A 10799-nucleotide genomic window follows, 5' to 3' on the forward strand; every position below is an offset into this window, starting at 1 on the left:
GGGTGCGCTGGTTGATGCAAGTGTGACTATTGTGTGAAATGAAATGAAACTTGCCTTTTTTGTTTACAAAGAATACCTCATAGGAAAGAAAGTAATCGAATTATTTATTTTTCAAAAATTAGCACCGAAACCCTTTGAAAACAACACTATGACATCAAAGCAAGGATGGGACCACGAGTAGGGCTTTTGATATTTTTTTATCCCCCATCATCATATTGAATGAGCCCCAAAAAGTCGCATTTACTTTTGAATTTGCCCCCCTCCTCAGAATCCAAAAGCTGGTTACGCTCCTGGTGGTCCCTTAAATTTCTAAGGTGCACAACTTAACTTTTTGAACTAGGCGTAGACCTAGGATCGGCGATGCACAGACCAAACGTTGGCTATCCGCTTCGAGTAAGAACAAAAGAGGGCGTGTTTTGAAATGAAATTGACAGTCCTAGGTTAGCATTCACTGCATAGGTGCGCAAGTTTATGCGCGTTTGATGCGGAGCACGCTGAGTACGCACAATGAATTTAGTCTGGAATGTTACGGTCTTCGCGTGCCCGCCGAACGCTTGCAGGAACCTGGTTGACAAAATTAGTACCATCTGCCTTTCTTTCGCCGGTGAGGGTGCACTGCAGCACAGGGCGGATCGGGTATTTCACGTTCAACTTTTCAATAACTTGATTACATAGCGGGAAGTTTGTTGTGGTTGCCATAATTTACAGTAAGCTTCACAAAAACAAGACATTGTTGAATTATTAAGACCAAGATAGCTGCTTTCTGGCGGTGGTGTCCCAAAGTCCAGCATAAGTTCCTCACTTCACTATTCTACGTTATTTATTTTGAAAGGTAAAACAAGCACACTCTAGTTAAAACTCTCTATCAAAACGTAATTACTTCAGTGCGGTGACCAAACTTTATCATCGGTAATTGTTACCTACTGTGACCCCTGTTTTCATAACGCCTGACAAACCTAATCAGAACATTATGAAGGTGTTTTCGTCTAGCAAAGGTAAAACTATAATGAGGATGATATGCATTATCAGTTCACTTGACCTATTGCCATGAAATGTTTCGACTGATCTTTACACAACGTATCACGTCTTATACCCTGCGACTGCGGAACGAATCACTAATCCGCTGCAGCCCACATGCTTAAGTGTGAGGGCGCTATTTGTCCCCCGCTCAGTCATAAAAGTTTGGCCGGTCGTTTCTTTTGATAATACCCTCCACTGCATTGGGACGGATCTAGCTTTCAGAAAATGGAAGGGGGGGGGGTGATAGGCATAATGAAGGGATGACCTGCTAAGGTGATCCACCGGAAATCGATGTAATTGTTATGACTATAGATGGATAGATAGTGGTGGCGCAATCCTCGTCCAGGATTGTTATTTGGTAGGTCGACTCATTTCCCGCCATTTCACTAGTAGTTCTGTTTATTCCGCGGCTGAAAGGGGGGTTGCAACCCTCCCACCCCCTCTTGATCCGCCTGTGCTACAATACCGTTGATTAATTCTTTTGTTTTTGTTTGATTTTGTCAGAATCTGTGGGAGAAAATTACACCCGTGAAAACCTTAAATTAAAAGGATAACAGCTCCAGTTTTCAGGTCAAACCCGTCAGCCATTTCATCCCTTTTGTTTGCTGAGGATGTAGAATTATTTTTCCTGTTCTGAGTTTTCGTTTCGTCAACGTCGGGGTTACCACTTGGACCTTGGGGAAACTTTCCATTAGAAGATGACCGGACAGGCGAAAGGCATATAGGTCCAAGAATTCATTTTACTAGTTATTCGCGAACTGTTTGCACTCTCAAGTAGAAAGTTTTTAAAATTTCTTCTCCACACTGGGAGCAGAGGGAGCCAATGGTGGCGTATGAGGTTAAAGAGTAACTTCACCGTGGGCATGCCCCCGTGTCCCTTTTTTGACGTCATGGTGCGCATTGAACTGTCCCAGCCTTGTTCCATCACCCCCTTCCCCACAATTTACATGGCCTAGAGCTGTTACACCTTCCTCCCATAAAATCATTGAACGTTGGAAATTAAAAAAGGTTACTGTGCAGAGAAGTCAGTCACCCCCCCCCCCATCTCTGATGAGAACAACTTGACTTATAATGCTTGTATCTGTAACATGTACCACCAAAGTACCGGTCCGTAGCCGGCAGGATACGAAGACACGTGGATTGGGCCGGGGCCCCGTAGGCTACATGCAACGGTGGATGTCAGTACTTTTCTCTGATTCAGATCTTTTCCATACCCCCTCCATTTTGCACGAGAAAACCAGGCTACATCTATTTTACTGGTACAGTCTAATCCTCTGCCTAGTACTGACTACCCTTGACCCGGTAGACACGGTTTTTATCCCAGAGCGGACACTTTATGGATTAAAGGGTCCAGAGTGACACAGAGTGGTAGATTTTTAAATATTGATTGACAGACGCTCACGTCAAGTTTACAATAATCAACTGAAATATTTTATTCAAGACTTTACTACAGGCCTTTTTAAAGCAATACATGCGGAAACTAAGCTACAAAAAGGTACGAAATTGTGAGTGAATATTCAACTTGGTGGGGGACCTCTATTTACACTAGGCCCACGAATCAATACCCTGTCGCATATTTGCACATAACTTACATAAACTACATGTACGACACAAATGCACCCGACTTATGGCTTCTCTGCTCTATTCTATTACGGTTCGTCATTAAGTAAGCACGACAAGTTCGCAAACAAATTTCGGACTATATGAGTAGTGCGGTTACACCATGGATCAATCTCTTTCTTGAGTATGTGTGGTTCTGAGAAGAACCGGGGAATAACTCAGAACCACTCATACTCAAGAAAGAGATTGATCCATGGCGTAACCGCAATCGTTTTTACTCATATAGTTCTTTCACCATGAAAACCTTCCCCTTTTCTAAGAACTCACTCCCACGTACACCTTTTCACCATAGAAATCGCAACCACGTGGGTCCATGGACGTTACATCTGTGCTTGCTTGGCAAGAATTACTCGTTGCAGCGATTACTACCGATAGCGCCCTCTTGTGATAATCATTGTGTATTCTCGTATCCGTCCGTCCCTGGTTTTTTTCCCCAAAACCGCCCGTAGTCCTCCGATATTCAAATAAAACAAAAGAATGAAAGCGTCTAACTTTGAGTGAATATTGTAAATAGTTGGATGTTTCCGTAGCGATACTCGACTCAAGATTGGGCTTCAAAGTTAAGGGTGTAATAATCGGGCGAACTTCCGCAATGGAGACGAAGCTTGATATTAGAAAATCCCCAATACAGTGAGACACAAGTGATCCGCAGCTGGAACAACGGTTCAACCATAACAAGGGCCTTCTTAGAGTGTACAGACTGAGATAGCGTAGTACCAGGATTCGTCTAAACGAAAAGGGCTTCATTCGAATCTAATATTCAGAGCTAGGTCTAGGTCCTCATCCACCGTTTACACAGGGACACGTTGGTAATAGACGTAGCCATTGCTCTGGAAACTCGTTGCGGACCATGTTTGGACATAGCCTGAAAGTTTCCCCATCTGACACCGTCTGCACCGCACCTTTCAGAACTATTTGTCGGCCCAAAACCCGTGTTACGGACAGTTTCGTCTAGCTGAGTAGATCAACTGGCTGGAACCCGGTATTCCAGGTCAGCCCATTTGGCAAAGACTTACAGGAACCAATGGTGTGCGTGCCATGACCCACCTGCCGAACCAGAAAGGGGGTCAGCCGGTATGACGCATGATCAAAGACATCCCAGAAAACACCCTCGGTACGGGTGCCACTCGTTAATGCCGGAAAGCATCAGGCCAAACAGAAGCCGGGGTTCCTGGTCCAACTCACTTCGGCAGGTCAAAGTCAGGCCAGGTTTTTGGGTGAAGTATACTGGGGAAAAGGTACGAACACTGTAATACTATTTTTTTAATAGTGACAGTGAAGGTAAATTTTGGATTAGCTTAAATGCATGGTATACTACGAGTGTGTCCAAAAGGCGTCCAGAGAAAGTTAGCCTTTTTCAAAACTGTCCAGAATATCTCTCTCAACTGCTTGTTTCCGTTGAGCAAGTCCAAACTTCGGCGCTGCCTACTTCGGGTGTCGCCCCTGTCGACCCCGTGCCGGCGTTTCCCGCCGACTCGCCGCGCACCATGGAGCTCGTCCACGACCCTGACCGGCTGTGCTTGACCGACAACTCGTGGGCTTCCTTCAGCGCGGCGATGGCGTCCAGCAAGTCGTGAGACACCCGTAGCAAGGCCCGGTCCTGACGATCTAAATCATCCTGGAGTCAACACACAAGGGGGGAGGGAAGAGAGGAGGGGATAAAATCAATGCAATGAAATTCAAGTTCACCACGAGGGACTTCGAGGAGTAATTTACACAGACTGAACCGGCACGACAGTTCACCTTCGCTCGGTAGCCCCGAGCGAAGGGACTTCAAGAGACGAACTTGACATGCCACCTCGATCTGCGTATTAATATCGGATTATGAGCATCGGAATAATTGAAGCGAGAGACAATCAAAGATCGTGCGCCACACACACCGTCTCGTGAATGTCGGCTGCTGATATCCAGTGATTTGATGCAACGTTTATCGTCCAGAATGGGTTGGCTGAAGTTCGAAGCCCGTTTGGGATGAAGCATAGAACTAGGCCGACTTGAGGTCACAATAACTTATTTAATTTAGTTTATTTTTCACCGCTCGGGACCCGCTCTGTACTGTCGTCAATGCACTCATTGCATAAAAAGTTGGGATGTGATTTTAAATTTCCAAGTGCTATTTCATTAGCTCTCCGTTAATGAAAGTAAGGAGTCCCCGAAGGGCCTTCCTTCTTACATGAAGTCAAGATTATTTTATTGACCGCAGCTTTCATAGTACAGTAACAGCAACTGAGTTGGGACAAAGTTCACTTTACCTGATCCTGCTGGACCCGTACGCGTGGCAACGAATTATGTTCAAATATGGTATGCTGTCTATTAAAATGAGGGCGCTATCGGCATGTGAACAAAATCACATTCAGTGATGCTGATAAGAAAACATCAATTTGCACTGTCATTAACTGGGCTGATTTTTTTCAATTATTCATTCAAAAGGTAACTTAAATTGTGCCCTTTCCCAGACTCATTCTGTGTGAAAAAAACAAGTGTACTCCACGTGAAATTTTTACAAAAAGAATCAAGTCATTCTGCATGAACCCCATCATGTCCAGACAGCCAAATGTTACTTTAATTTAATCCCAGAGACCGGGAACCCCGGCTGATGAATAATAGAAAAGTCCATTTTCTCTCGGTTAAGCACAGCTTTTTTCTCCTGCGAATATAAACCCCAAGCGACTCGGTTTCGCAGCCTGCTGCGACCCTCACTTTAACTTCCTTCACAGAAAACCGAATTTTATGTGCGAGCACGCCAAGCGCTAGAAGGAAGGGTCTAATGGACAGAGATCGAGTAACGATTGGGACGATGATGATGTCTTGATTGAACTGGAGTTCTTTATCGACTGCATCCTAGAAGAGAAAGAATCGAGATAAGTGCGGTCAGGCTTTTCCAAAAAAGAGAGAGAGAGAGAGATAAAAATTCAGATTCACAGATCATGCGTTCTCGGGTCGAAATTTTTCACTTACAGATTTAATCAAGTGTGTTTGTAATGTTGCAAACAACTGATATTGGTTCCGTCTAATTTAATTAAACTTTAATTAAATTTCATGTAATATTTTTTGCAGTGTCAGCAACACACTGACAAGTTGATAAACTGGTAATATGCGACATGGTTTGGAGTCCCTCTTTAAAAGCAGCATTGTAAAACCAGTTTCGGTTTAGCGTCAGAGCGGGCGCTGCATTGTATGATAATTTCAAAAACTCGGTCGTCATTTTTTTTTTTTTTTTTTGGCTGCAGCGACGTCTGAACGAATGCGGGTTAGAGGTTGCCTCTGATTCAAACGCAGGTGAAACATATAAGAGCTAATATCGACTTTATTCGTAAAATTGATGAAACCGAAACTCTTCATATTCGCACGTAGCGCTGTGGTTTGTGAGCTCGGGGATTGACGCCCGGGGCTATTTGGGGGGGGGGTGTAAAGTGTACTCATCAGCAACAAACTGACTGACTATGCATCTATAGTCGGAGGGGGACAGTTTTAAGGATTTCCACGCAAACGGGTGATTTTATCACCTTTCCTTCTTTCTTTTCGGTTTCTTTAACTTTTATTTTATTTTGTTTGTTGTTTATTTTGGTTTTGGTTTTATTTTCAATTTTAAGCCCCACCCCCAAAGTTCCCCATGCTTGAGAGGCTGAAGGAAACTTATAAGGGGCAGACATAGCCCAATGCACTCCCTGACTGTTACAACCGTATCATGAGGACTGGTGTCCGACCTGGGCAGTAGGAGAATACATGTAATTACAACCTCAACGCCGATTATGCACTACATTATGATCGAGGCACCACCCTCTCCTTTTTATACGCACCACTAATTGATTAAAATCCTTGAATAGACTGCCTCTGATAACGACATCCTCTTCCGCCGCCACTCCAGACAAATTAAGACCTAACGCCCCGGAGGTAACTTGCCAATCGAAAACAGGTAATTAATTTCGCGTCGCATTTTTGAGCATCAGATTGAGAAGTTGACATGAAGCCGAGACGTTTTCCCTCTTGGTTTCGATCGCCACATCCCGGCTGTTGTTTTTCCCTCCCAGCGATAAAAATTAGTCGCGGGGAATTTCGGGAACTACGGCATTACGAGATTTATGAGAAACGTAATGATGCTCTCTGCACCATCTCACACCAAGCGTTTTACCTCGTATTACATTCATTTGAGTACACGTACACAAACCAAGTTTGTTCGGAAGTCGGTTGTGGCTTGATCACAGGTTTTTAGAAATGGCTAACTTGGACCGCCCAAACAACGGCCCGAACATTGAAAACAGATGGATAGACAAACTCCGCATTATTATTAATGTACACATTGCCTAGTAGCATTTAGGAAAGTTATGGGCAATTTACCCGCCCCCCTGGCACACTTTAGACTCAAATGTTTTCCCTTACATCGCAGCTGAATACTCTTCATGCTAATAGATGTGCTTAGTAATTCCCTCGTGGAACGTCAAGTATACAGGAAAAAACCTCAGGTCAAGTTTTATGCTAATTTCATACAGCACCACACCGGCGACTGAATTCTGAAATTTTTAAAATGAGCTCAATGTATTGAAAACTAGCCGACCAGAGCCGTGACAATTTATATTGACAACGATTTAGTTACTCTATGCGACCCTGTCCAGTTCTGTTCAGCAAGCCCCAACTTTAGGAGGGTTATTACAAGGTTGCCTCCAGCTTCCATCATTTGTACAAGAGTCTTCCCTTCTGTCATGAGTAGGCAAGACGGCAAATTGTTTTGGGGGTGGAACTGTGAATGACAGATTCGGCGCTTTCAAGCACTCTATACAACTGCAGTCCCTCTTTCCAAATCGCTTCAGGTGAGTTGAAATCATCAGTGTAAAGAATGTCTTGCTTTAATTGCTGGGTCATAATATGAGGGATCAACTTTGTGGTGCTTTGTGTTGAAAAAAATCCTGATAACTGTGAAAACCTGCAGTGCCTGACACCTAAATGCAATTTACCTCATAAAATATCCATTGGTAATTATCAACAATGCCAGGTACAATAGAAGGAGGGATAGAAAGAAAGAAAAGATATCACCGGGGAGCAGGCCCATAAACATATTTTCTCTTCTGGATATTGTAAATCTAAAAGTTTAAACAGCAATTATTTAGGTTAGTTTGTTTCTTGGGAGTTGTGTGTCTATTAGTGAGGTTTGTTTTCGGTCAATCACAATAGACAATAATAACAAAGTACCGCTGTCTGCCGCCTGTCAAAGGAGCTTGATGCAAAGTTACTGTACTCATAAATCAAAGGAAATCGTGCTCAAAGGTAGCTATGTCCAAATGAGCCAACGGAAGGAAAAGCATGCCGAGTCATGCCACTTTGATGATACTTAAACGAAAAAAAAACACTGAAACGATTACCTAAAGATGTCAAGACGACAATCCACATAATAACTGTTTTTTGATCAGTGGAATATTTTTTTCTCCATCTGAGATCTCTGTACTGGAAACAGTGCAGTTCAACTTCAAATCTAATAGCCGAGTTTCTCTTAAAATTTCCAAAATACGAGAAATTACGCTTAATTTATACTAACTTTATCAGATAACCATTAAGTTCAGGGAGGAAATATTAAGAACGAAAATACTTTTTCTTATTCCAGCCTAAGGCTTGTATTTTTTATGGCTCAAGTTTTGCTTTCTAAAATTGAATGTTGCGTGTTCAGCTCAGCCTTTGACGTCACTGGGACTGATGCGCGTGATTTCCTTCTTTTGAAGTCACAGACAGAAACAAGAAGTCCGGAATCCCAGGCGCATCCATGTATAATAATTACTGGTGACACTGGGTCACTGTGGTTAAAGGTATAGACGTGTATATACTGAACACGACATAAAGTTAAAGCTTCGAGTATTTACAGGGATTATTGAATTATGCACGCTTTATGCAGACTGAGTAAATTATGAGCAAACCAATTTCTTCTGTTACCAGGATTGCCACCAATATTTTCGTTCATTTTAAAAATCATCAATATTTGACACGGCAATCGTTGAAAATTACAAACATCTCTTTAACGTTTAATGGCAATCGACATTTGTGGCGGGATAAACTTCATTTAAGGTAATATGCTTACACTCTTTTTCAAATCTAATTATATTTGTCATCTTTGGATCATAATCTCGTCATCTGCCAGGGATAATTTCTAATTGTGCAACCTATAATGAGATTGATTACAAATTACTACATGACTGTCCTGATGATTTATACTGACCAGGATTTCTCGAAGCTGGCTGCGTTTAGCTCTCTGTTGACGGCCATTACACCTGTCGGCTCCGCGCGACTGATCCATCTCATATAAAGACGACTATCATCAGAACGCATCTACACCGTAGTCATCACAGAATCTACGTTTGATGTCACCTTATCCTCGCCAAATTCCCCCCCGCCGGTGCATCGAGCGAGAGGTCCGGACGACCGAAGCAACAGAACGACACCGCTCAATAGACATCTGCAGCCCATGTAATAAAATGTAGCCCGGTGCACCCAACAAAACAACACTTCTGGAGACGCGGGCCACCACGTGCCGCGGGCTACGGAGCGGGCAAAACGCAACTTACGCACGGTCGGGCTTAATCAGCGGCTGCAGTGCTGGGACGCGACAGCCGCCGTCATGCACTATTTATGTAAAAATGTAATATCGTAAGCATGCTTTTCAGCGTCGTCTAGAAGCCGTGCCTCGAATGGGTAACGAAAAGGTCTCTCAGCAACAGACAATGCCGGCATTTGATGATCAGAAATTGAGGCAATCAAAAATGACCATCAGGAATCCGATCGAAGCGTGTTCTTTGGACAGTAATTACTTTCAATTGCCACACTGCGAAGCGAGCTGCTCCTTATCGAGGCTGTTAATTTACAAATGTAGGCAGGGTTGGTAGTGATAACATATCAAGTTAAATGTCACAGCTCCAACGTGGGGGCGTCACATTACCAAAAGACAGCAATTAAACTCGAACACTAAAATGGCAACCGTCCACTTCTACTTGTAGTATTGCAATGTCACTGAAATATCTCAAAGACTGCATGACCATCGCTCTCAAACCACAGAGCTTTAAGCACGGTAGCTTCCACACTCTGTCCGGGGCGCTTGCATCTTCATCGGTAACGTTGGCAACAGAGAGATAACTTCCCGGGGGAGACAACTTACATAGCAGTCTATTGACTTCGAGTCGACTGCACATTGAATGACAGGTGTGTTTATGTACGAAGTGTTGAGTGGTTTATTAATGGTGGTCAACTGAACAACATTGTACAGTCTCCACGCAAGTCGTCATTGTGGCTTTTCCTGTTTCCGTCTCTCTTGATGATATTTCCTTTCTCCAATTTCCTGGTATGCCACACAAATGTCATCAAACGCTACATATACATAAATTTGACTGTGTGAAAATTAAATGAGTGTAGACGCCATTTTTTGTTAACAAGAGGCGTCAACGATCGCGTATGATTTCTGGACTACCCAAGAGAAATATAAGCGTATATATAACAATAAAACTGATTTCCCGAGACAGTTGATATGGTATAGACAATATGACAGCTGCGCACTGGTTGAAAACAGCTGCCAACGCAAGTTCTTTTGTTCAACAAAAACCTCAACTACAATACCAGCAGCCACGTGACAACACAATGGTTGAAAATATCAAAAATTATTTATGCGCTCTAACAACGGGATATAAATCATAATAATACATACAGTTATGCAGACGAGGTAAACATTTGGCTCACTGTATACGCACATGAAATGGAGTTTCTGGTCGTTCGTGGCATTGGATTGACATAAAATATAACAAAACCACATGAATGACGCCAGTTTATTATAAAAATGGAATTTTCCAAACTGTTACCCAGACCAGACTCAGCATTCGGCAAACACGGCCAATTAATGCGAGTGACCAAATTTTGATCAAAATTGCAACTGAAAAGCAAATCATATAAAAGAACCCCCCCGGCAAATGCTCCGAGTATGTTGCATAAATTTCAATCATTCACCACGTGAAAGGAGACAGCTCGACTTCATCCGGATAAATCCCCAGGCGACTAGTTCCGAAGACGGACTCGTGTAAACATGAGATCTTGATCCACGACAGCAGAGAAAAAAAATTGGCAGGAAAGCTTGCTAAAGACGACTGGGGACTAAAGATCCATTTTTGCAACGGAGAAATGACAAACTCCCT

General features: G+C 43.1%; 1 protein-coding gene across 2 annotated transcripts; it reads right to left on the reverse strand.

The window, feature by feature from the left end:
- Nucleotides 1-2423: 2423 nt before the first annotated feature.
- On the reverse strand, nt 2424-10124 carry LOC110989571 (uncharacterized). 2 transcript variants are annotated; one of them, XM_087144153.1, is made up of 2 exons: nt 9657-10124; nt 2424-4258 (listed from the first exon to the last, which is right to left on the reverse strand). In XM_087144153.1, exons 1-2 carry the CDS (start codon nt 9807-9809, stop codon nt 4022-4024), a joined length of 390 nt encoding a protein of 129 aa, XP_087000279.1. In that variant the 5' UTR covers nt 9810-10124; the 3' UTR covers nt 2424-4021. The 2 variants fall into 2 exon arrangements, with proteins under 2 accessions (XP_087000279.1, XP_022109766.1); XM_022254074.2 differs by having other exon boundaries at nt 8843-10104.
- Nucleotides 10125-10799: the final 675 nt, after the last annotated feature.

Source organism: Acanthaster planci, linkage group LG12 (assembly GCF_054643075.1).
Source record: "Acanthaster planci isolate LZ-2023a linkage group LG12, COTS_SCS, whole genome shotgun sequence".
NCBI classification, from domain to species: Eukaryota; Metazoa; Echinodermata; class Asteroidea; order Valvatida; family Acanthasteridae; genus Acanthaster; species Acanthaster planci.